The sequence below is a fragment of the Phodopus roborovskii genome, unplaced genomic scaffold, assembly GCF_943737965.1.
Source record: "Phodopus roborovskii unplaced genomic scaffold, PHOROB, whole genome shotgun sequence".
NCBI lineage: Eukaryota > Metazoa > Chordata > Mammalia > Rodentia > Cricetidae > Phodopus > Phodopus roborovskii.
The window spans coordinates 1,985,675-2,011,473 of NW_026125059.1; the positions used below are offsets into that span (position 1 = coordinate 1,985,675).

The 25,799-nt window shown below is 52.6% G+C and overlaps 1 protein-coding gene across 1 annotated transcript in view; it reads left to right on the forward strand.

The window, feature by feature from the left end:
* The first annotated feature begins 2,384 nt into the window (after positions 1–2,384).
* Positions 2,385–25,799, forward strand: part of Taf4 (TATA-box binding protein associated factor 4) — a 65,456-nt gene continuing 42,041 nt past the window's right edge. Inside the window, exon 1 of the mRNA XM_051184915.1 lies at positions 2,385–3,650. Within this exon, the coding sequence (XP_051040872.1) occupies positions 2,435–3,650 (1,216 nt within the window). The 5' untranslated portion in view covers positions 2,385–2,434. The remainder of the gene's footprint in view (positions 3,651–25,799) is intronic.

Here is a 25,799-nt window from a genome sequence, read left to right on the forward strand (position 1 = left end):
TCTCGGGGAGGTAAGGCTGATGCTGTGGCACTCAGGGGAGGTGGACTCTCTGGGGGAGGCTGCTGCGGGCGTGCTGCCAGGCTGGCCCCCTCACGCACTCTGAGTAAGCTCCTCTGAGCTGAACTATAAACCGGGTCACACAGCTATAGTTAGTCCTTTGTGGGAGTCAGCCAGGAGTCTGTTGTCCATGAGTCATGCTGGAGTTCTGTAGACAGCTGGCTCTGGAGACCTAGGTCAGTTTCAAAGGGAGAGGGCAGGACCAGGCGTCAGACTCATGACGTCCATCTGTGTATGACATGTGGACAGAAGGACGGTTAACCTCAGCACGAGAACAGTGCAGCGGGCGCCCAGCCACTTCAGGGTCCAGCACTTGCCTCTCTGCCCTTTCCAAGAGTGAGACCCGGGCTTAGTGTCTAACTTCAGCTCCTCCCCGGCTCATATGGAGCACTCAATGCTATTTGTCCCGAGGACCGGTGGCCGGCCACCCAAGCCTGGTCCCGAGCACGGGAGTCTCGAGGAAGGAATGCAGGGTAGAGAGAGGACTGCTTCAGATGCCTCAAGCCGCACGCCGCTGTGTCCTCCTACTCCAGCTCTCTGCCCAGGCATGAGAGATGGACTGGCCAACAAGTGCCTCTGGCTTTTTCAAAGCTTTCTCTTCTTACATGGGGACACTGGTGTAGGGTGTTGAATAATGACCCTTCCCCCAGTTCACATCCACCCACAACACAAGTGAACTTACTGGCGGAGAAACCTTTGCACGTGTAATGGGTTAAAGACCTTTCAAAGTCAACTTGGATTTAGGTAGGTCCAAATCTTGGGACTGGTGTCATTCTAAGGTGAGAGGTGCCAGCTATGTGAAAGGCCGATCCCATCGAATGAGCCCGGGTATAAGGCTAGCACAGGCGGCACAAGATACTGTCTCAAACAAAACTAGAGAGACCATAGCTAGGCGAGGCCACAGATGACTGATGTCACCACGAGGCAAGGGTGCCTTGCAGCCAACAGTAGCTGGAGGCAGCAGGGAAGGCCCCGGGGACGCCCCACTACCCATGCTGAATTCCAGCCTTCTGCCATTGGAACCACAGGATAACACATCTGTTGTTCAGACATACACTGAGAAATGCACGCACCTGTGTCCACACAGCTGTTTGTGATCAGGATCCAGTTCCTTGGCTGTGGGTGTGTTTGAGGGTGCATCCCTTTGAGTTTGCACAGCCAAGGACAGGCTGGCTCGATAAAGTCACCCAGAAGGAGGGAACCAGCTTGAGGATTCCAGCTACGTCTAGCTCTCTCTCTCTCTCTCTCTCTCTCTCTCTCTCTCTCTCTCTCTCTCTCTCTGTCTGTGTGTGTGTGTGTGTGTGTGTGTGTGCATTCCTGCAGGTTATCTAACAAAGGTTGAATTCCTTGCCTTCCTGCCTTCATCTACCAAGTGCCGGGATTACAGGTGTGTACGACCTCCCAGGCTTCTAGAAGAGTCTTTTAAGGCAGGAAAGAAGGAAAAAACCATTTACCATGGCAAACCCTCAGCCCACACTGCTGGATCTGGGCTGACTGTGGCACGTCTCCGTCTCCTCAGAAGTGAAGATGATCCCCCCCCTCACCCAGGGTCATTTACAGCGAGGTGCCCACAAGGAGCTTTGCCACCTGCAATTTTTTTTTTTTTTTTTGTTGTTGTTGTTGTTTCAAAAAATGGAAAGGAGAAATCCTCTGGAAACGTCCAACCTTTAGGTGAAAAACAAAACAAAACAAGACCAGAAAGAAAGGGGTTTCTGGTAACTAAAATACTCCCAGCAAGCGCTTGCGAACATCATCTTAGAGGATTTATTACCGCCCTCCCCCACACAAAAACAGGTAAACACAGAACAAATCTGCTTCCGGATGTCCAGCTTCGCCCGGGGTGCTCACCGCCCTTGTCCCCAGAGGAGCCGACCATCGCGTCCGCGTCGTCCTCCACAAACCGCATCCTGCTCCGCGCAGACCGCCGGGGCCTCTGGAGCGCCGCCGCCGCCGCCCGCCCGCCCTGGCCGCAGCCATTTTGGAACGGCGCAGACAAAGGGCGAGCCCCGCAGCCGTCGCCCAGACCCACCGGGCGCTCCGCCGCGGCGTGCGCTCCCGGCCCGGCCAGCCGTTCCCAGCGGCGCCGGGGAAGCCGAGCGGCAGCCAGCGGCTCGCCCGCTCCCCGGCCTCTGGCGCTCGCAGCCATTGGCCGCGTCTTTTAAGGGGCAGCCGTAGCCAATCAGAGGCCGCAGGGGCGCGGGCGGGGGCGGCGCGCGCCGCGGCGCCTGCGCGGTGCGCCGCCCCTCCCCCCGCCCCGCGCGCCGCGCCCCCGCCCGCCCCGCGCCCCGCCCCCCGCCCGCCCCGCGCCCCGCTGGAACCTCCTCCTGCCCAGGCGCGCTCGGCCGAGCGGCGGCGGCGGCGGCGGCGAGGAGGAAAGATGGCGGCGGGCTCGGATCTGCTGGACGAGGTCTTCTTCAACAGCGAGGTGGACGAGAAAGTGGTGAGCGACCTGGTGGGCTCGCTCGAGTCGCAGCTGGCGGCCAGCGCGGCCCACCACCACCACCTCGCGCCGCGCACGCCCGAGCTGCGGGCCGCGGCCGCCGGCGCGCTCGGGAACCATGTTGTGAGCGGCAGCCCGGCCGGAGCCGCGGGCGCAGGGCCGGCCGCCTCCGCCGAGGGCGCGCCCGCAGCGGCGCCGGAGCCGCCCCCCGCAGGTAGAGCGCGGCCGGCGGGTGGGGGCCCGCGGCACCCGGGCTCCAGCTCACCGCGCCGCTTGCTTGTCCCCGCAGGGCCCGCGCCGGCGCCCGCCAAGCTGAGGCCGCCGCCCGAGGCCAGCGCGGGGCCCTGCCCGGCCGCCGCCGCCGCCGCCGCCGCCGCCGCGGGGCCGGATCCCGCCGCCGCCGCCGCCGCCCCGCCCGCCGGCCCCGGCGCCTCCAAGCCCGGCCCGCCTGGCCCGCCCGGCCCCGGCGCCGCGCAAACTTTGAATGGGAGCGCCGCGCCGCCCACCGCGCCGCACGCCGCACCTGCTGTCAGCCCGGTCAACAACGGGCCCGCGCCGCCGCCCGCCGCCGGCTCTGTCATCCAGGCGGCCCCCGCGCCCGCGCCCGCCGCGCCCTCGCCTCCCGCCGCGCCCGCGCCCGCCGCGCCCCCGCCGCCCGCGCCCCCAGCGCCCGCCGCGCCAGCCCGGCCGCCCGGGCACCCCGCCGCGCCCGCGCCCCCCGTGTCACCCGCCGCCGCCGCCGCCGCCGCCGCGCAGAACGGGGCCGCTCCTGCCCCCGCCGCGGCCTCCGGGGGCGCCGCGGGGCTGGGCCAGCCGGGCGCGGGCGCGCAGGGGGCCAAGGCCGAGCCGCCCAAGCCCGTGCCCGGGACCGGGCCGGCGGCGGCGGCGGCGGCGGCGGCGGGGGTCGCGGGCGGGGGCGCGGCGGGAGGCGTGCTGCTCGGGCCCGCCATGCCGGGCGCGCTGCCGGGGCCTGCGCCCGGGACCCCCGCGGGGCTGGCGAAGGGCGCGGCCGCGGCGACCCCCAGCCTGCCTCGGACGCCGGCTGCCACCGCCGGCGCTATCCGGGCCACGCTGACGCCCACCGTACTGGCCCCGCGCCTGCCGCAGCCGCCGCAGAACCCGACCAACATCCAGAACTTCCAGCTGCCCCCAGGTGAGTGGCAGCGCGCGGCGGGAGGCGAGGGCGGGTGCTTCGGGCTGCCCGGGCGTTCCAGGAAGTTCTGGGCTACGTCCTGGGGCCGTGCCCTGGCCGGCTGGCTCTCCAGGCCGAGGGGCGGCCTCGGTCCAGGTGACCCTGCCAGTCTTGAGGGCTTCCCAGTGCTGGAGTGCCCAGGGCCCTCGGGGAACTCTGCTGCCCAGTTTCCTCGGGGTGCCATTGGCTACCGCCGTGTGCCAGAGGGATCCCTCTCCCTCCTCCCTCAGGTGATGTCAAGAGAGGGCAGACTCCTCCCGGGCAGGCTGATGAAGTCTGGGTGGGAGGCATGGGCTTCTGGGGACTCCATGCTGGGAGCAGAGAGTGGGTTAGTGGTCATCCGTGCCTAAAGGAGCTCTGGGTGCTTTTGTTGTTGCTGTCCCTGGAGGTCAGCAGGGCAGGACAGGACGCTCAGTGCACAGGGGTCTGCGGGTGCAGGGCGCCATGGTGATGTGGGTGCTTAGGCACAGCGTTTGCAGGTTCCACACACTCCGTGCCTAGCGCTGTTGGCCTCGGATTCCTCAGGGCCCCATGGGCTCCATGAGTGGCTCCCTGCCCGGCTTGCACACTGCTTTGTTTGGGAGACCCCTGCAGGAGTGTTCCCACTGAACCCTGGGCTGGAGCGAAGCGAGCCCCGAGCGCTCCTCCTGTGTTACGTAGTGTGACATGTGCTGCCGTGGTAGTAGCGGTAGCAGCGCCGCCCGCCCGCCGCGGTGGCAGTAGTAGAGAATTAGAAAACGTGCTGCCGCTTGTGTCCCCTCCTGTTTTCTGAAAAGTACTTTGGGTCACTTTGAAAGGGCTGCAGCGTCAATGACAACCGAGTTGTGCTGTGGAAGTCTGTGAGGATCAGGAAGGCTCATCACAGGTCCACAGGGATACGGGGCCTCGACCTGTTTCTGAGGGGGGGTTCCATGCTCTGAGGGGAGCTCTGACCCAGGGCCTGGGGCTGCAACTGTCCCTTGCCACACATCTGGAGTTTGCAGCAGGGTGTGTGAATGTTTGTTCATTATGTCCATTGTGACCTTTGGGTGGAAAATACGGCTGATGTTCATAGTTTTAAGTGGCAGTTTGTGGCTGTAAGCTGTCGTGGGAAATGCCATAGTACTTTGAACCTTTGTACAGGAGTCCTTTCCAGGGGCCCTTGAGCAGTGCCTTCCCCATGGCAAAGCTGGCATGGTCAGGTGCCCATGGCATACTTCCTCCCATCGCTGTCTCGGCTTAAACCCTGGTCCCTTTGCTTGTGAGCACTGTGTAAGTGAAGCCCTTCTCCCTGGGAGAAGGGAGATGCCATTTGAAAAGGACATTTGCTGCTGTGTCTGTGACAACTGCCTTGGTTCCCAGGTCAGGTTCAGGTCAGGTTGGTGCATTTGAGCAGAAGGTAACTCCTTGGGGACAGAAATGTAAACATGTCCATTATTTACTCTGCACAGTCCCACGCTTGTGTTGGAGGGTAGAGCAGCCAGGCCTGTTGACACCTGGGTGGCAAACACCCAGAACTCTGCTTCAGAGTTGCTACCTGCTTTCATACTCATCTGCACCTTCTGGCTTCTGCTCATCTCTTGATAAGGAATGCTGATTGGTTCCTTTTAAAACACCCAAAACTAAGCTAATGTTTGGTGGTTTAAACTGTCACCAGGGCTAGAAAGCCAAGTTCTCTTTAAACAGGACAGGGAGCTTCAGTTGAGGGTGTAAGTAAACACTCCAGTTTAGTCCTGTATCTGAGTGATCAAAACTTTTTGCAACTGATGTTCCTTCTTCTTTGACATATTTCGTAATAAAATACATTAATAAGCAAAATTAAGTTCTAATAAAACTGTTTAACCAATAGCATCCTTACATGGTGAGGGGAGAGAGACAGGGAGGGCAGGTTTCAAAGTGACACTTAGGTGTCAAGTGGAATAGCACACCATTGGCAGCTGAATGGAGTGTGAAAGGGGCTGAGCCCCTCCCAGTGCCCTCCTGATAGAGGTCATGCTGGGAGAGGGGAGGGACAGGGCTTCAACCTGAAGTCTTTGAGGTCAAGTCTCATCTTCACTGCTCAGCAAGAACTTGTAATAAGCATGCTGAACTTGTTTTTACACACTGAGGTCTGGCCTTCCTCGTCAGGATGGGTTCCTGAAGGGGCTGGAATGTTACTGTGATTGTGGTTTGCTGGTTTGCTGGTGCCAGGGTCTCAGCCTGATCCCAAGAGTGCTGGTGGCTGGTGCACACCTTGGGGGTCAGTAGGGGCAGAGGCAGTGTGGAGCAGGTGAGAGGGCTTCAGGGTTAGTGTCTGTCGGTGGCTTTGACCAATCTGGGTGAGGATGCTGCCCTGCAGGCTGGTATTTTCCTTTGTGTGTCTGTTGATTGCACCTTCACATTGAGTCTGCACTCATGTCGCTCTAGAACTTGGCTTAAAGCATGGATTCTTGGTCTGGAGAGAACATTCCTTCCGTTGGCCTGGGTGCTGCGGCTGTGGCAAGGACAGGAGTCAGGTGCGGGTTCCCACATGTGCTGGGCTGTTGATTGAACCCTGCTGCTGGCTGACTGCATTGGTGCCTGCCTGAGTTGATGGGCTGATTCCCAGGCTCAGAGTTAGGGGGCTGGGGCTCTGGAGACCAACTTTGGCAATAGCAGCCAAAAGGGACGTACTTGGAATCTTAGCTCTTGTTACTTGTGGTCGCAGTTGCTGTTTGTCCTGTGGAACCTCAGTTTGTCTGTCTGTAAAGTGAACTTTGCTGCTTTGTGAAGAGAAAATTCTGTGAGGAGAAGATGGGGTACAGCTGCTTTTTCTTCTAGCTCCCCGGTCCTTTCCCTGTTTCAAGGATGACGTTGCTGTAGAAGTAGCAAAGTCTGTTAAGGTTAGTTTTATTGAAGTGAAAAATCTTACCCAGGGTGGACAAGAAGATTGGGCCAGGACTGTCTTGCTCCTAGTAGTTATCACAGGTGGGCCATGCTGTGGTGGCCACCGTGCACTTATCCAGAGAGAGGACCTCACCAGGGGGTTTGTTTGAGGCCAAACCTCACTTTCTGGAGAAGCAGGGGTAAAAGGAAGAGGAAGAGGAGGAGAAGGGGAAGGAAGGGGGGAGGAGGAGGAATGTTTTGGTAGCCATGAAGGATAGTGTGGGGCAGCTGAGCTTCACAAAGCCCTCAGGTAGCGAGTGTGTCTCTGTGCCTGTCCAGCTCACTACTGGCTTGTCATGATATCTTTGGGCAGTGTGGTAATGGGATGGATGACCTGTGAACACTCTCAGGATGGTGGTCTCTTGATACTTGATGCTGGATTTAGGAGAAGGCTCTGAGCTTGAGGATAACCCATCTTATCAACTCTGTCTATGGTTTTCATGAGGCAGGCAGGGTCTCTTACTAGATTGCCTGGACTCATTGTATACCTTAGCATGTTGTCCTTTCTGCCCCAGCTGCCTGTATGCTACTGCATGCTGTCACACTTGGCTTATTCTTCTCCAGGCACTTGCACTGGGCAGAGCCCTGTATTCTAGGGCTGCTAGGAAAAAAACTCCTGGCCTGGGTAGGAATGAATGACCCTGAAGGAAGCCAGGCCATGGAGAACGCTAGAGGAAGTTGCCTCTTGAATCTTTTCACAATTGCACAGAGATGCCATTGGGTCAGAACCGTGTCCACCTTACTCCGCCCTGAATGGAGTGGCCTGGTGGGGTAGTGGGACTTCAGCACCTTTGAGTGAAAAATAGATATCACAGTGCTGTCGAAGTCTGCCTCTCTGTAAATGTGCACTTTCCTCCACTTGCGTTATAAATTTGGAAACTGCTTTTATAAATAGCAGGTTATATCTGAGTTGATCAAATCATAATAGCTGTTTTTGTAAATCTTGAAGCAAACATATAAAGCTCTGTAGAGAAACTGCCTGAGTCTTGAGACAGTTTGGAGTTTGAAGAAGCAACTTTACTTCTCTCTGTGGCCTCTGCTTGCCTGACCTGGGATGCAGTTGCTCTTTAGGACTCCCATTGGCAGTCTTTCAGTCAGGCCTTTGCTAGCAGTAAAACTACGAAATTAAGAAAATGGGAGGGTACTTTTCATAGGTCTGGGTGCTGTGGAGCTGGCAGCTTTGTGCCTGCCGTGGGGCAGGGTTACCCGGTGCCGGCGCTGTGAGTGCAGTTTGGAGCTATTCTCTTAGAGTGTCTTGCTTGGCCAAGTTGCTCTGTGAGACGGATCAGGTACTGCACGGCTGTGTCTGAGAATTAGGAGTTTTATATTTTATGGCAGGGCTGTGAAAGTTTTAGTTTTTTATATTCTTTTGAATGTTTGCACCGAGGACTTGAATCTGTAGGTGATAAGATTGCCCGGCATCCACCCCTGCCCTGTTCTTTTGTTACTTGCCCAGGCACCTTGTTGCTGCTGTGTGGAGGCTGCATGCTTGCTCCATGCTCAAGTCTGGTAGGAGCCTTGGACGTGGGGAGCTGCTGGCAGCTCAGCCCTTTTGCCCCTCTGAGAGTCAGTGACTCTAGGAAGACCCTTGTCCTCCCTGAAGCTTTAAAGATGTTATTATTGTGTGTATCGTGGTGTGTAAGAGCATGCAAGAGCAGATAATTGTGTATGGAGTCATATTTGTTCTTCCCACCCGCTGTGCGTTTTGGGGGCTCAAACTCGGGATGCTTAGCACAGCAAGTGCCTACTCACGCAGTCATCTCTATGACTCCTTCCTGGGGCTTGAGGGAACTTTTTTATTTTGGGTCTCTTTCTCTGTGTGGTAGGGTGGCTCTGGGGAAGGCACTTGGCTCTCAGACTTTGGTTTGTTTTCAAGACAGGGTTTCACTGTGTAGTAGTAGCTCTGGCTGTCCTAGACCCCACTGGCCTCGAACTCACAGGTCCGCCTGCCTCCTCCTCCTGAGTGCTGGCCACCAGACTTTTGAAGGGAGTAGTGCACCCACACATCCAGGTGATGGCTGGCGTTGATGACTTTGCATCTTGGAGTCATTGCTTCTGAGGGACTTGTGACATACTGGACGTCAGGCTTTAGATTGAGGTCTTAGTAGTGAGTCTGCTCTGTGGCTTCGAAGCGGTTTATTTTAAGGGTCTGAGGTCTTAATTGATGCTGAGTGGGATGAGCAGGACAAGCAGCCAAAAGAGCTGAGCCCTGCCCTATGAGGGCTACTGCCCAGAGCATCCTACAGGGCTAACGCTGGGGGGTGTGGTCCAGAGCAGCCACAGGGCAGAGCCTGAGCATCTCTTGATCTGGCTGAGCATTTTGGAGAAGGTGTTGGCAGGCGTGAAGGGTCCTGCGTGGTGGCCTTTCACAGGGGTGAAGGAGGGCAGGAAAGAGCCCACATTTTTGCTTTCTGTGTTAAAACATTGGGGCAGTGGCTCAGGATTCTTTTTGTTTCCCGTGTATACTTGTTTACGTTTGCATGTGTGTGCATAGTATATCCTCTCCCCACCCCCAAGAAAAAGACAAGGTTACTCACTGAACATAGAGCTTTCTAATTTGGCCAGACTGGCTGACCAGCAAAGCTCAGGGGTCCTCCTTCTCTGCCTCTCCAGCTCTGCGAATACAGCCAGAGCTGCAATGCCTGATTTGTACTGGAGTGTTTTGGATTTAAAGAAGGTCTTTGTGTTTGCACAGCAAGCATTTTACTGACTGAACAATCTCCCTAGCCTCTTGCCTTTAAATTGACCCATCCCCACTGAGTGTGTGTGTGTGTGTGTGTATGTGCGTGCCCATTCATACATTTTCATACCTTGATGTAGAGGTCAGAGGTCATTCTTGGGAGGTGTTTCCCAGGTGCTGAGTGGTTGGTCAGCAAACCCTTGGAACCCGCCCTCCTGTCAATGCTTATCCAGAGCAGGATTGCATGTGCATGCCTAGCTGGCTTTTTATGACTCAGATCCTCACACTAGTGCAACAAGCACTTCACTAGCCTGCAGGAGTAGTTTCAGGAAGCTCTGACTTGATGGTTGTTCCTGTAATGACAGGTAGGCCCCGTGGAGAGGAAGTTTGACAGTCACAGGGTGAGCTCCCATAGTGCTCAGCTGAACCCGTGAAATGTCTGAGTGTCGCGTCCTCAGCAGTGTAGCTGTTACTCGAAAGGGTTTAAAGGAAAGCCGTCCTGGCTGAGTTTATTTTCTTGACAGGGTCTCACCCTGTAGCCCAGGCTGTCCTCTGGCCTTAGCCTCCCAAGTGCTGTGGTTATGGGTGTGTATCACCATAGCTGGCCTTTTGTTTCTCCCCAGTGTGATGTCATAGGATCATTAGTATTTTCTATCCTGCTTTTTCTGATTATAGGTTATTCCTATAGTAATATAGGAAGTTTTGAAAGTAGTGAAAAGAATATGAAGTCTCTTGGCATTGCCCCTTGCCCAGGCTTTGCCATTTCTTTTGGTATTTCTGATTTTCATAAAGTCAGAGCTATCCCCTGAGCCTGCTGAGTGTGTGGCTAGCTTTGCCCTGCCTGTTTTCTGTGCTCTCCTTGGCCTTTGAGGGTTTGATGTACCGCCTGCACCCCAGTCTGTGAAGACCCTTACTTGGAGATCTTCACATATACATGAGTGCCACAGGGGTTGAACATTGAACATCTTCTAGGCTGTGATACAGATTGCTTTGTAGGGGACCAGGCCAGTTTACACTTTTATAATCATTGCCAAGATATAACTTCTTGGGAATCAGAAACACCGCATAGGCCCTATATGGTTGTGCGTTGATGGTATGTCTCTGACTCAGCTGGGGTGGGTCTTGTTAGTCTGGATGGTGCCAGGGCAGTCGGTGATTTCACTTTGCAGAACTGCATGTAAAAATACATGCTGACCAGAGAGTATGCTGAGCTGGGGGCCAAGGCTTCCTTGGACCCTCACAGCTGCAGACCCTTGCCCTTCTGGCATGGCCCCTGTGTGGGGCCAGGTAGTTGATAGGATGGGTGCCTATGGCTGAGGGGGGAGGGAGGGCTTTCCTGGGAAGCCTGAGTGAAGAGAAGGGCCAGCCATACATAGTCTGTCCCGGAAAGACTGTGGGAGGCATAGTAGGAGCGGAGGCTGTGTTGGTTTGGTATAGGAGTTGAGGTTTCTCACCGGGGAGCCGCCATTGAGGGCTTGTGCAGGGCAAAGCTGAGTTTGTGGCCACTTCTGTGTCTGTGAGCTGTGGAATACAAAGCTGGTGGGTGCTAGACAGAGGTGTCATGTGGACATTAATGGGCTTGCTCATGGCCTCAACCCTGAGGACTGGTCAGTGAGTCTGACATGGGGCCATGCTGGGGTCTGCCCTCTGGGTGGAGTGTGCCGGGCTTGGGGTGTGGGGTTGATTCTTTATTTCTGCTTTAGTGATCCTAAAGCAGGGACCCAGGATGGGGACAAGGATTTGAGAATCGTATTTGATGGCCCTGATGGTCGTGACCGGAAGAGCTGTGGCCACTTCCTTCCAGGCATGCCCTACACCTGGAGGCAGTGACCTGCTCCTGGAATGGTCTGTGGAGTTCCTCATGCCCGGGAGTTGCTTGGAGAAAGGCCTGCTGGCAGGAGAAAAGATACACTGTAGCCATTGTGGGGGACCGTTTTGCAGTGTGGGCCAGTGCTCAGTGTCTGTCCCGTGACTGGGCTCTGCCCAGCCAAGCTGCCAGGTGTGCCTGCTGCCTCAGCCTTCATGCTGTGTGCTGTTGTGTAGACTTTCAGTCTGTGGCCTGACTTGGAGTCTTGAACATCCCGTAATAGGACTCTTCCCACTGTGACAGTGGTGAGTACGCAGGAAGATGCTCTGCCGGAACCAATGGCCACTTCAAGGAGACTTGGCACTTCAGTGTGTTGGCCACTCTTGGGGAGCTGCCGTGGCGTACTATGAAGTCTTTATACCTCTGTGTGCAAGGAGTGTGCCTCTGTGTGCCCAAGGGGGCACCTGCATCTGCTTGGGGGAGTTGCTCACTGTGCCTGAGGGGTCAGGGAGCCAGTTTGGTGTGAACTCAGGTGCATTCTGTGGCTTTGGCTTTGGTCATTGTGTGAGGGGCTTGGCGGGCTCTGGTCCACGAGGCGCCTTTAATCTGAGCCCCTCCTGCTCCTGCCTGTGGCTGGTGCTGCCTGGCCAGTGCCTGTGCTGTAAGTCATCACAGCCCTGCTGTCTGCAAGGGCGGCAGGCAGTGGGCACAGGGCTTGTCCCAAAAGTGACACACCTTTCTTTCTCAAATCCTAGCTGGGAAATTTGATAATTGGCTCTTTATAACTGCAGAGTGTTGGGGAGTTGAACCTGTGCAGTGGGGAGGGCCAGGGAGGTTTGAGGGATAAGGAGCAGGTTCTAGGATGTGGCTAAGCAGGCAAGAGGAATGGTGTGGCGAGGCTCAGCATGGACTTGAGGTCCTCTTGTGCTGAAGGGTAAGAGACTTGCTGGGTTGTGCTTGAGGAACAGAGCTCTGTAAGGAAGGATTGGAGTGCAGTATGCAGTAGTTCCTGTCTTCCTGGTCCCTGGAGGCTCTCTATTACTTTGTCAGTCACACGCCATACCGGACAACTCCAGAGTGCTCTGAAGCTTCTCACGGGGTGGGGTCAGTTTGTCTCCACTTAGGGAGGAGTTTAGCACCGAGGGAACTTGGTTCACAGGGTGTGTGGGAAGCTTTAGGGTGACTCAGTAAGCTGTGGTCCTGAGAGGAGCAGTAGGGAGCGCCTTACCAAGCTCATCACTCGGTATGGTTCTAGGCATCCCTTGGCTTCTAGCCTGTGACCTCTGACCCCTGTCTCATGGTGCAGTGCTCTTACAAGGCTTTAACTGGCTCCAGTACTGGGAGTAATTTAACTTTTCCCTTCTGGATCCTGTGACATGTCTCTGTTGCCACCACACTTGCAAATCACTGTCTGGTAGTTTATTTGAGGATCTGTGTCGAGAGCTGGAGAGAGAGAGAGAGATGGCCATGTCTTTCATTTTGGGGATACTTTGCAGACCACACTCAGCTCTGTGAGGTCCTTAAGGCTTGATTGGGTCAGTGCTATCTCATCTCCGCTCTGAGAACCCTGACTTCCGTCCTGGCTCCCCCAGAGTCCTAGCAGACCTGGCTCCTGGCTGGGAAGACCACCGTGAGAAAGAAGGGTTACACTCTTGCCTACATGTGACCGTGACAGCGTGCATGTGGACTATTGTGGGCTGTGCATCAGTGCACTGGGACCTGTATGCACACCCGTCTCAGGTGACAGAGATGCCCTTGGACGGGGCTGGTGGCAGTCTGGACTGCAGCGTGAGACCCTGACTGGCCTCGGGCACAGCTAGTGCAAGGATCCCGGTGTTGGCGTGGACGGCAGCCCCCCCTTGTCATGCCGTGCTCCTGTGAACAGCACTGTAAATGCTGACCGTGTAGAGGCGTTTCACAGGCGACTCTTGCAGGGTGATGGGGTGAGGGTCGCGCGCACACAGCTCGGTAGTCCTCTTGAGGAGGCCCGGAGCTGCAGCTGCTGCCGGTCTTCTGCTTTGCTGTCCTGCTTCGTCCTTGTCTGTTTACAGCGGCCTCAGCACTGGGAGGTGACAGTATGCGTTACAGGTGTCAGTGGCTCCCCCTTGTGTCCCTCTCCCCACTGTCGGGACAACCCTTCAGATGCTCTTTGAGCAAACCGTGTCCCTCCTCTCCTGCCCTTGGTGAAAGTTAGACTCTGAGCAGCCTCCCCAGAGCTCAGCCTGGCCTTCCTGCCAGCTGTGTGCCCGACAGCCAGGACCTTTCCTGCGGCACAGCTTCCTTCACTGCCTCTGGGCCTGTTTGTCACTCCAGGCTGAGAGGTCCACATGAGAGGTACCGTCCCCAGGTGTGTGTCGCTTAAGCAAGCCCACACACTGGGGCTTCCCATTGGCTCAGTACTGGTCTTACTGTGGTCTTGTTGCTGAGCAGGAACACCCATGTACAGCCTCGGCATCTGGTGTGGGGCCCCATGTGGCTGAGATGTCCCAGGGAGTCTCTAGGATGTGGTGTGGCTTGACTAAGGTTGATGGCTGGTGTTTAGGAGACTTTAATTAGTATGAGAAGCCACACAAGGGGTGAGGTGTGTGCTTTGCATCTCTAATGTGTAGGTCTGGGTTCCTTACACATCCTGTTATGTGCCTGGCTGGCTCTCATTTATATCATTTTACATTTGAATCAGGACTTGCACGTTGTCCTGTAGGAGAGCCAGTATACCAGGTGACCACACGTTGCACTTCGTGTCCTGCTGGTGGTAGCTGCCCCTCTGCCTTCCCTGGCCTTCTGTGCCTGCTGCCTGCCTCTGCAGGACATTCCTAGGCGTGGGTACTTCACCTTGTGCTGATACTGTAGAGTTCTGTTACCAGGGCCTTTCGGGAGCTCCTGTTGCTGGTCTGCTTATTGCCAGAGCTTTTCTTTAGTTCATGTCTCCCTGGCCATAGTCTCCATGACTGTGATGTCTTCTGTATGTGGATATCACAATTTCTTCTGTCATAGTCATTTGTGCTTTTGTCTGTGTTCAGGAGCACCCCGCCTACCTCACAGGACCTTGCTGTGTGGTGGGTAACTATGGCAGAGTGGTGGCCTTGTAGCCTTCCTTGGGTCTTGCCAGATTGTCTTTTGTGTATCCAGCTGTTGCTGTCCAGCAGCAAAGGTGGCCCTCTGAGAACAGGCTGTTTATTTACTTCTGTGAATCTGGGAGTGCAGATTTTGAGTGTCCAGCAGATACCGGGTGAGTCAGTGCAGGAGCAGGCGTTTCCAAAAGAGGACTGATTTTTTTGGGGGGTGGGGTGGGGTGGGGGGGTGCAGTTTCAAGACAGAGTTTCCCTGTGTTGCCCTGGCTGTTCTAGAACTAGCTTTGCAGACCAGGCTGGCCTCTAACTCATAGACATCCGCCTGCCTCTGCCTTCCAAGATTAAAGGTGTACACACCACTGCCTGGCCATTCTACCTTTTTAACGTGCTCTCTGAGGTGCTCAGTTACGAGGGGTGGAGTGGGGAGCCAGCCAGACCCTCATGAGGGCACCGAGGGCTGAAGGACTGCCCTTGTGGCTGTGGTGATCACTAAGTGTGTTCAGAGGCAGGGTCAGACTCCGATAGGGCCAGGGCAGTCAGCTCTGTGACACAGCCACTCGCACAGTGGTGGGAATTGTAGACGTCAGCACGGCAGAGCTTCAGGGACACTGGGCCCCTGACTGCCAAGTGCTGGGCTTCCATCCTGTGCCTTTGTGGGGCCAGTGCTGGTGTCCTGGTTCCAGGCCAGTAGGTCAAGAGTTCTTAGCAGGAGTATTTATTTATTTTAAATATGTATATTATTATTTTTTCTTATTTTACATATCAATCCCAGTTCCCTCTCCCTCTCTCCCTCTCTCCTATGGCTCCCGCCCTCTCTCCAGTCCCATTCCCCACCCACTTCACAGGGAGGGTGATGCCTTCCAGGAGGGATCACCAAAATCTGTCAAGTCATTTGGAGTAGGGTCTAGGCCTTCCCTCCTGCCTCTAGGCTAAGGGAGTTCCCTCCATGGGGAATGTGCTCCCAAAGTCCTTTTGTGCACCAGTGATACATCCTGGATCCACTGTCCGAGGTCCCTTAGTCTGCCCAGGCCTCCTAACTGAGACCCATGGGTCTGAGTTGGTCCAATGCTGGTTTCCCAGCTATCAGTCTGGGGTCCATGAGCTCCCCATTGTTCAGGTCAGCTGTCTCTGTGGGTTTCTGCAGCCTGGTCTTGACCCCTTTTCTTATCTCCCTCTCTGCAACTGGATTCTAGGAGTTCAGCTCAGTGTTTAGCTGTGGGTGTCTGCTTCTGTTTCCATCAGCTACTAGATGAGGGCTCTATGATGGTGGATAAGTTAGTTATTGATTTCGTTATCAGGGAAGGGCATTTAAAGTAGCCTTTCCACTGTTGTTCAAATTGTTAGTTGGGGTCATCCTTGTAGGTTCTGGATATTTCTCTAGAGTCAGTTTTCTCTTCAAACCTATAATGGCTCCCTCTATTATGGTATCCTTTTATTTGCTCTCGTCTATTCGTCCCCCGACTCAATCTTCCTAGTCCCACGTGCTTTCCTCTCCTCCCTTCTCTATCTCCTAGCTCCCTCTCCACTCACTGCCCCCCCCCACTCCCAATATGCTCAGGAGATCTTGTTCCTTTCCCCTTCTGTGAGGGACCTTGTATGAATCTCTTAGGTTCCTCCTTGTATCCTAGTTCCTCTGGTGGTTTGAATTGTAGGCTGGTGATCCTTTGCTCTATGTCTAAAATCTATATATGAGTGAGTACTTACCATGTTCCTCTTTTTGTGACTGGGTTACCTCATTCAGGATGGTTTCTTCAAGTTCCATCCATTTGCCTGTGAATTTCAAGATTCCATTGTTTTTTCCACTGAGTAGTACTCCATTGTGTAAATGTACCACATCTTCTTTATCCATTCTTCAGTTGAGGGGCATCTAGGTTGCTTCCAGGTTCTATTACAAATAATGCTGCTATGAACATAGTTGAACAGATGTCTTTGTTGCATGGGTGTGGATCATTTGGGTCTATGCCTACGAGGGGGATTGCTGGGTAGTAGGAGTATTCTTGAGAGAGTGTGCTGACAGAGGCATCGACAGAGGGGCCCTGTAGCTGGCCACTTTCTCACCCACCAGGAGCTTTTGTGAGCGTGAAAGGAGAGCATAGATTAGCTGAGCTGGATACGCCAGCTGGGATGTTGTGGACAGGATGGGCCAGGCTACCTTGTCCTGTCATGGATACACAGCCAGGGCCATCAAAGAGCCCAGGAAAGGCCTCCCACCAGGTCAGCCACTGTGCTTCCCCTGAGCTACTCTCTGGCTCCGTGGAGGATGTGAGGATGGTGTGTGGCTGTGCGTGGAGAGGGCGCCTGTGCTCTGGCTTGCTCGCGGTCGTTTCTGGCGTTGTCTCTATGCCAGTCCTTCCTTTTCTCCGTGGCTCCAGAGAAGTCTCCGAGTCTCAGATGCCTGTCACTCCCTTGCTCTGGTGCTTTCGTCCCCACCTGAGTCATCCATCTGAGCTCCTGGCCGCCTGGTCCTCCCTCCGGTTTTCCCGCTCGGGTCCTCTCCATCTAGGTTCTCCTCCCTGGATCTGGGTTCTCCCCACCTCTCTCGGGTCCTTCTTCAGGGTTCTCCCTCCTGTACTAGCAGGTCTCATGGTACATTGGGAAGAATTGCATGCTAGGAGGAGCTGCTTAGCAGAAGAGGGCTCTGTGGGACCTGTGGGGTCTACGTCCCTGGCACTGGATGGAGGACAAGGCATGTTGCAGGACGGGAACAAGGCAGGGAGACTGGGCAGTCGCTCCAGGAGGACCACGGACAGCTCACAGGCTTGCCCTGATTGTTGTGGAGCACCACCTCCACATGAGCAAGCGTATAGTTTCCTTGTCAGGGTGCAGCGGGTCAGTCTTCATGTGACACAAGGGCTCAGCACAGGTGTCTTCCCAGTGGGTAAGTTGTACTCAGGTGACTGGCAGACAACATGAAGGGGCTATGAGTAAACAGGCAGGTGGCTGAGTAAGCACAATGGGATCTACTTTTGGTGCTGTGGAGGTCGATGGCCGTAGCCCTCAAGTGAAGCCACATAGGTTCATGGGTAAGTTGTGATGGTGGAAGACTGAGGGGATGAGGGGTTGCATGCAGGGCTACTTAGGATCCACGTGTGTGTGTGTGTGTGTGTGTGTGTGTGTGTGTGTGTGTGTGTGTGTGTGTGTGTGTGTGTGTGTGTGGTGTAGCAGAGCAGTGTTGAGATGTCCTGTTTAGACCTGAAAGTATGCAGGGAGCCATGGAAGTTGTGGAGCCTGACTGGGATTTCATACTCAGTTCTGATGCAACAGAGGAGTGAGGAGGAGAGAGGAGAGGCTCATGGCCTAGCTGGTGGGGGCAGAGAAGGCCCAGGTGGCCACCACTGCCCACAAGGCAGGCACTCAGATTCCTTTCTCAGGCAGTGGCTGGTGTCAGGGCCGTACAGGTAGCTCAGAGGCGCTGAGTGATGGACATGGGAGACAGGTATATGGACGTTGTGTGTGGAGACGCCGCAGTAATTATAGGAGCCTTGGGATGGTGCTGGCTGACAGGTGAGGGGGCAGGGAGCCAGGAATGGTACCACAATAAGTCTGGACACTGTGTGATGCAGGAGAGAGGTACCCTTGAATGGGATGCGGCTTCCAAGTAAAGACCTTGGAGGATGACATTCTAGAGTAGGTCTGACAAGAATGGATGAGCCTCTGTGGGAGGAGGGCCTTGTAGGGGGACTGGTTAGGTTCAGGGCTAGTGCTAGAGGATCTGTTGGTGGCATTTCAATGGATATGTCCTGTAGGGCCCCAAGGGGCTCAATTTCACAGACACGCCTGTCTGTGCTCTCCTAGCCATACATGGATGGTTTCTAGGACGTTGATGAGTGTATAAGGCAGTCGAGCTGTGCATGAGCCCAGGGGTTTAAAGCAGTTTTTGTGCCACATCAGACCCTTTGTGTTGGTGCTCAGGCAAGCAGATGCAGACGTGTTCTAGGTAAGGGGTGCAGCAGAGGAAGCTGGCTCAGCTGGCCTGTGGGCACTCCAGGTTATTTGGTCACTGATTTCTAGCAGACATGGTTAAAGTTGGAAGGAATCCTCTCAAGTTGCAGTTCTTGGTGGGGACAGGCACTTTGTGTGTTGGTGGGGGTAGTGAGCCTGGGAGGAAGAGGGGCCTGAAACAGCCTTGATGAGAGGCTCCCTTGCAGCACAATCACCAGTGGAACCCCGTCCGTCTGTCCGTCCGTCCTCCTCAGAGGAATTCCAAGTACTTATGAAATAGGTTGTCGGCTTCTGTGACTGTGCCATTTTGGTGTAACTGAAACTTGATACTGCCTATGTGGAAATCAGGGCGACATCTATCATGGCAGAGCCTGGCTGTTCGCAAGTGGACTGAAGCAGCTTTGGTTTGTGGTAGGAGTTCGGAGTTGGCGGTGGAGGAGGAACTGCCTGTCACTGTCTTGGTTAGGCGTCCTTTCTGCCAGAGCCACCCTTGTTGTGCAGGATACTTGAGTATACCCTTCCTACTTTGAATGTAGGAGGAAGTACAGTGAGCCTTCCTCCTCAAGGGTGAGCTGGCCTCCTCCCTCCTAGTCCCTGTGAGGTAGACCCTGGTGGCATTCCCAGAGGAAGACTCTCTAGAAGGATGCAGTGTAGGGGGTGGTATGGGCCTCAGGGGCATAGGAAGATGCAGGAAACTGCTGTGTCTTCTGGCTGGGCTGAGGAAAGGCCTTAGGACAGAGTAACACCAGAAACGGGGGAAGATCAGTAAGTTTGACTTCAAAATTAAAAGAAAGCAAAGTGGGTCCATCCATAGGTTAGAGTGCTTTAAAAGCTCCTATAGTTTAGCGTGAACAAAACAAATGACTCTCGTGCAAAAGGCGGCCAGTAAGTGCATGAAGAGACATTTTCATCATCCATCTACTCTAGGGACTGTCCATGTGTAGCGGTGATCCCAGGTCCTGCACAGCGTGCAGGTCATCTGCATGCCCCTGCACCATCACCACTGCACCTAGGGCTGCAGCCTCCTAGAGATCAGCACCCCAGCCTCTAGATTCCTCTGCAGAGAGTGTGCCTCTTCACACACTCCTCCACCCATACATTGTCATTGTTTGCAAGTGTGAGCTGTGTAGAAATCACACAGCAGCCACTACTGGAACCTGGGTGTGAAAGACAAATACTTCTGCTAGATGAAACAAAGATGGGTGAGCTTGCTGGCCCGTGTAACTCTTCTCCACAGCAGGACACTGTGAAATCCACAGATAGCATCAGCCCAACAGCCATGCTTGAGGCTAATTCCATGGAGCCTTACGCTGCTGGCCCAACCTTAGCCCTGCTGCACCCTGCTTTCAGAGTCTACCCAAATAAGAGATATGCAACATGGCTGCAGATGGAAACACCTTTCCTGATCCTTCAGTAGTATGCAGCACCAAGAAGGAAAGGACAGGGCACCATGAACTTTCCTGTAACTTCACTGAAATACAGCTCACAAAAACAAAACTCAGTGTCTTAAGGGCAGAAGTGGATGATCTAGGAAAGTATGTGTAGTTAGTTATGTACCATCAGTTACAGACATTCCCATACAGACTGCAACCTCCCTGCTCTAAGCAAACACCACCATTACAGTGTACTTTATTCTGTTCTGTTTGGGGACAGGGTTTACAGCGTTAAGAACTGAACCCAGAGATGGCACCTGCCAGCCAGGAAGCTACCACTGAGCTATACCACCAATCCCCAGTTCAGCTTTGTCTAGGATCCCATACAAACAGAATCACGTAATGCAGCGCCTAGTTATCTTGCACAGTACTTTTAGGCCATCCATGCAGCTGTATTTGTCAGAACATGGTCCCTGGTGCTGTGGAGCACAGATCCACTCATTCCCACAGGAGTTGCAAAGAGTAAACTGAAGGGTGTGGTGAACAGGCACACATTCCTCACCTTATTCTCCTGATGAGTTGCACACAGCCCAGCATTGCCTGTGCAGGTTTTGGACATGCAGCCTCTGCTACACGTGCTTTTGAGATGTCCCCATCCTGTCTCACACAGGAAGCCCTGCCTCTGTATTGTCAGTGTATTTACTTACGGATTAATTTACCAGACACTCGAGGCTCTGTAGTTCTGAAGACACAGCCAGAGTAGGCGAGGCTTCTTTGCAGGCCTTGGGGATGCTTATCAGGTCACCTGTGTCTAGTCTGATGCACCAGCATTAGCCTCCTTTTAATTTCTATTTGTTGTTTGTTTTCATCTTATATATTAAATTTGTAAAACACATGGGTCAGAAGGGAATTTCTGAGAAGCACTTTGATCTCTGCTCCTTCATCTCTTTCTTGCTCCCCAGGATAGGTGTTTATTTTTGTTTTTGGTAGTTTCTAAGCCATCCCTTAGTGTTTCTTTGTAAAAACAAGCACATGTATATGTACATGCCTGCTTATACAATGCACACAAACATATGCAGACATGCAAATGTTGACTTCAGGGTTTGTTTTAGTTTTATTTTTGAGAGGGATCTTGATCTGTAGTTCAGGTTGGCTTTGAACTCTCTACTCCCACTGGAGTGCTGGAAGGAGGTGCTGGAATTGCAGGTGTGTCCGTGGTTCCTGGTCTTGTGTTCTTTCTCTGTCTTCTTGGTGCCAAATAAACTGATTTGTACTTTGGTCTTGTTCTTGACAGATACAGCTTAGAGATCATTGTGACATTCTCTCCTTTTTCTTTTTCTTTTTTGATTTTGGAGATAGGGTTTCTCTGTGTAACAGCTCTGGCTGACCTGGCACTATCCTTGTAGACCAGGCTGGCCTCGAACTCAGAGAGATCCACATGCCTCTGCCTCCAGAGTGACATTCTCTTCTTAAGATTTACTTTTTTTTTTTTTTTTTTTTTTTTTTGGTTCTATGCATGTATGTGCACCACATATATATGCAGTGTCCTGGGATGACAGAAGAGGGTTTTGGATTCCCTGGAACTGGAGTTATCCTAGACCCCTGTCCTCTGGAAGGGCAGCCAGTACTCTTAACTGTGGAGCCATCTCTCAAGCCTGACATTTTCTTTTACTTGAAATACTTTAAAATTGATATCTAATACAGTCATAGAAGAAATTGCTCTTGGTGGTGATGTCTTTCCGCATAATTCAGGCACTAAAACTTAAGACATAATTTCAGAAGGAAATAGTTGAAAAATACATTACACTGTCCTCTGTAAAAAGCGTGTAAAGCATGTAGTAAGTCAGTTAGTTCTACCTGGGTGAATCTGAGAGTGGGCATGATGGCCTTCTAGGCATCCTGGGTGGTCTGTCCTGGGGCAGACATCAGGTAGTGGCAGGTTCCTGCTTCCTGTCTTCCTGTCAGTTTAGTTTCTGTTAAACTAGCAAAAATTAGAGTAACCTGGGAAGAGGGACCCTCAACTGAAGAGTTGCATTTACCAGGTTGACATATAGGTAAGTTTGTGGAACAGTTTTTTTGATGAATGATTGGTAAGGAAGAACCCAGTCCACTGAGGGCGTTGCTATCTGGGGTAGGTAGCCCTTGGTTATGTTAAAAGTAGGCTAGCTAGGCCGTGGATAATAAGCTAGTAAGCTTTGCTTGTTTTCCCAGGGTCTCTGCTTCAGATCCTCTCTCCCATTCCTGCTTTGAGTTTTCGCCCTGACTGCTTGGTGATGAGTGTGACCTGGTAAATAAGTCCTTTCTTCTCTTGTTTTTGTCATTGTTTTATTACGGCAGCAGAAGCCAAATGAAAATAGTCACTGTGGACTTGTGGGCAGGTGACATGGCACCTGGAAGTTTGAGGGGGACATGTAAGGTCTTGCTTTGTAGCCCAAGCAGGCTTTCTTGAGTATTGGGCCTGTAGATGTGCTACCACACTAGCTAGGTGCCTTTTAAATACTATTTATTTTGAGACAGTTTTGAGACAGTCTTACTTTGTATCCCTGGTTGGCCTGGAACTTGATATGTAGACCAGGCTGGCTTTGAACTCCCGTGCCTCTTCCTCCTAAGGGCTGGGATTAAAAGACATGGGCTGCCATGCCCAGCCTGGCTGCCTTTTTTTTTTTTTTTTTTTTTTTTTTTTGATGCTGGTGATGATGGAACCTAAAGCCATGTGTGTGCTAGGTAAGTGTTCCACCCATTGAGCTGTGTTGTCCCCAGGCTGAGGTTCCCCTTTAAATACAGGCATGCATGCATTTTTTTGAGGGTCATATTTTTACATACATCATGCCCTCATTTCAGACAGTTTATTTTGAGATACAAGTGTCGTATAGCCACTGAATAAACATCTATTCGGCCTATTTGTTTATCCTGATCCTTATTTACCGCAATAGACCAGTCAAGACACGAAGTTTCTTGCAGCCTACAGCCCCTCCACTGCCCGTCTTCACATGCTGGACCTCTGCCACCGTTAGCACAGGCCAGCTTGCCGTTCTCAGGCTGAGTTCAGGCGATCCTACTCACACGTACCGTGTTGGTAGCTTGCTGTTGTGTGTACTGAGTAGCTTTCCATGTGCAGGTATGTGCTATCCATCCATTCAACAGTGGGGCAGCTTCAGGGTTGCTTCTAGCATTTGGCTGTTAGGAACTAAGCTTCTAGAAACATTTGTGTCTGAAGCTTGTGTGGCATTTCTTTCCTCCAGGCTAACACTGGGAATTTACCGGCAAACCCTATGGAGTTTCTGATCCACCTTGGTATTTCCAGGGCATCTTCAGTGGATCTGAGTCCATAACTCCACATCCTCAGCTGATTTCTAACTTAACTGTTCCTGTGATGGAGTAGCCTCTCGTTTTAAAGGCATTTTTAAAATTGAGGCATAGTTGATATTCAGGGACACCATTTTTAGTGTATGGTTCTCTGAGCTGTAATGAACTCAGTCACATCACCACCACCATCAAGGGCAGTGACTAGTCTCAGGTCATCTTACTGCTATGGTGGGCAACTTCTCTCCCAGCTTCCCCTGGCTGCCTTTGAGACTGTGCTGGCCTTCCTGGTCCACACATGGGTGGATGTACAGCATCCGCCTTCCACTCCTGACAAGCACTTGAGTTTTTCCCAGTTGTCGTGAGTGCCAGTAGTTGGTCCCTCATGCTGGTGAGTGGTGTCCTGGGGAATAACAGCCCCTCCATCAGTCAGTGAACGTGTGTCTAGTTTTAGTGTGTTGGTCAGGGTTTTCTCGTGGAACAGGACCGATAACATGAAGCAAATGTATATATTTGTTTCATATATATGAAATATGACATTCATAACATGCATATGTATGTATTATATCTTTTAGAGTGGCTTACAGGCTGTCTCATGATGGAAAGGCCGAGAGAGAATCCATGTGTTGTTCAGTCTGGCAGGCTGGATGTCTCAGCAGTCCCAATCTGGTGCTGGTGTTCCAGAGGATTCCTAGAGAGCTGATGATCCCTGTGTTAGAATTGTGTAGAAGTAGGTTCTAATCCCAGTGAAGGAGTGACTCGGCAACAAGGTGGACAGACCTGCCAGTGAGTGAGAGTGAGGGCAAGCAGGCAGTGAACAAACAAACAAAACAAACAGCTTCCTTCTTCCATGCCCTTTATGTAGGCTGCTACCAGAAGGTGTAACCCAGATTTAGTGTGGGCCTTCTCATCTCAGATGATCCATCCAAGCTGCTTGGCCATGGTGACAGTCAAGATTGGCTGTCACGTCTAGTGTTTTTCTCTCAGGAACATTCCCTGCAGATAGATCTGTTAGTAGACATGGTCACCCTTTTGGACTGCTACCTGCAGAGGGCTCACGAGTGTGTGAGGAGATCTGGCGCCCCCCCCCCCAACCTGGGTGTTACCAGACCTTCTCATCCTGTGGGAGGTTGGTAAGGCCTCTAATGTAGGCCCTGGCCGGTGTGTAATGACTAAGACATGGGTATCTTTTTATGTGCTTGACAGCTGTTGTGAAGTATTGGTTCAAATCTTTGGCCTCTGTGTTTAAAAATGTGCTTGATGGATGTAGCAAAAGTTTTCCACCCCACACTCCAGGGTTTCTCTGTATTACTTTGGAAAAAGTTTTTCAGATGTGCTATAAATCGAGTCTTTTGTCAGGTAGCATGAGCTTAGCAATCTTCCTGTTAGCCAGTATTTCCTCTGTACTTATTTCACACGTGCCTCCGAGTATGTGGCTCCATCCAGCTGACTGTTTTCTTTCCGAGTTGATTATGCCCTAGTGTTTGTGCCTAAATTCAAAGCACAAAGTTTCTCTTGAGTTTTCTTTTAGAATGTCTTTGGTTTGAAAGAATTTGCTAGAGTTGTAAGGTAGGGGTTGGGTTGTCCACTTTCAGCAGAGTGTGGAGAATGGCTTCCTCCCCTTGGCTACAGAGCGGGTTACTTTTTTTTCCCTCTTGGTTTTTTTTGAGATAGAGTTTCTCTGAAACCGTCCTGGCTTTCCTGGAACTCCCTTTGTAGATCAGGCTGGCCTCAAAATTCACTGAGATCCACCTGTCTCTGCCTTCTAAGGTGTGGGATTAAAGGTGTGTGCCACTGCCCGGCTGAGGGGCTTACTTCTTTTTAGGACCCTGAGGCTTCGCTGCTCTGCTTTTCCAAGACCATGTGGAGCTGTTCTGGTTCTTTGCCCCCGTGTAAGCTCTTTAGGTCAGTTTGGTTATTGGTGTAATATAGTACCTTGTGTTCCATGGGCGTGGGTCTTGATGAGCACTTATCTCCAGCTAATCAGGGCTCTCAAAGGCCAAAGCATGGCGGCACATGTCTAATGCCAGAATTTGGGAGTAAGGAGGGCTGTACGTTTGAAGTTCTCCTGTGCTATGTAACATATTCAAGGTCAGCCTGCACTGTATAGTGAGACTGTATTATAAGTAAAAATAAAACAAATTTCTCTCAGCATAGTTTTGTTTTATAGTCTTCATTATTTCATAACGTTTTGTTTAATCTATGTATGTATTCATACTTTATGTTGTGTACATGGTATTTTTTAAAAATGTCAGTATCTAGTTATTTGTTGCTAATACTTAGAAATATCACTTTTTAAAAACATTGATCTTCTATCCTTACAGAAATCTTTGTTAATTTTCTTCTAAAGATTTATTTTGTATGTATGAGTGTTTTGCCTGCATACATGTTTGTGTACTACTTTGTGTCTGGTGCCCACTGAGGCCAGAAGAGGGTATTGGGTCCCTTGAGACAGAGTTACAGACATTTCTGGGAGTGGAACCCAGGTGCTCTGCAGCCATCTCTCCAGCCTGTTTGTTATGTTTTTACCTTTACTTTGTAGAGTCTTAGAGTTTTCCTTTAGAAACCGACACACTGTGGTGATAGAAGCTCCATTCCCTCTTTTTCCGTTTTTACTTTGCTGCTCTGGCCAGCACCTTCAGCATAGCACGGACTGGTCACAGGAAGGGATGCTAGAGCATCACTTCTGATCAGTCTTTGCTGTAATTCTTTGCCATTATTCCTCACTTACCTCATCTTTAGGCAGTTTGGTCTGCTGTGGTTAAAATACCAGGGTCAGGTGGGAGGCTTATCAACTACAGAAACTTACCTGTCTGTCAGTGGTGAACTCTGGACCTCTGGGGCCAGGGTTCCAGCATGTGGTGTGTGTTGAGGGCTCACTTCCTGGTGCCTTTTCCCCTGTGTCCTGGCATGGTCTGAGGAAGAAGCCAGGGGGTCTTGTAAGAACTAGAATCTTATTCATGGGGCTCTAGCCTGTGACCCAGTTACCCCTTAACACATCACCTGGGAGCCAGGGGTTTCCTCCTGTCTGTCAGCCGAGTGAGAGCTCTT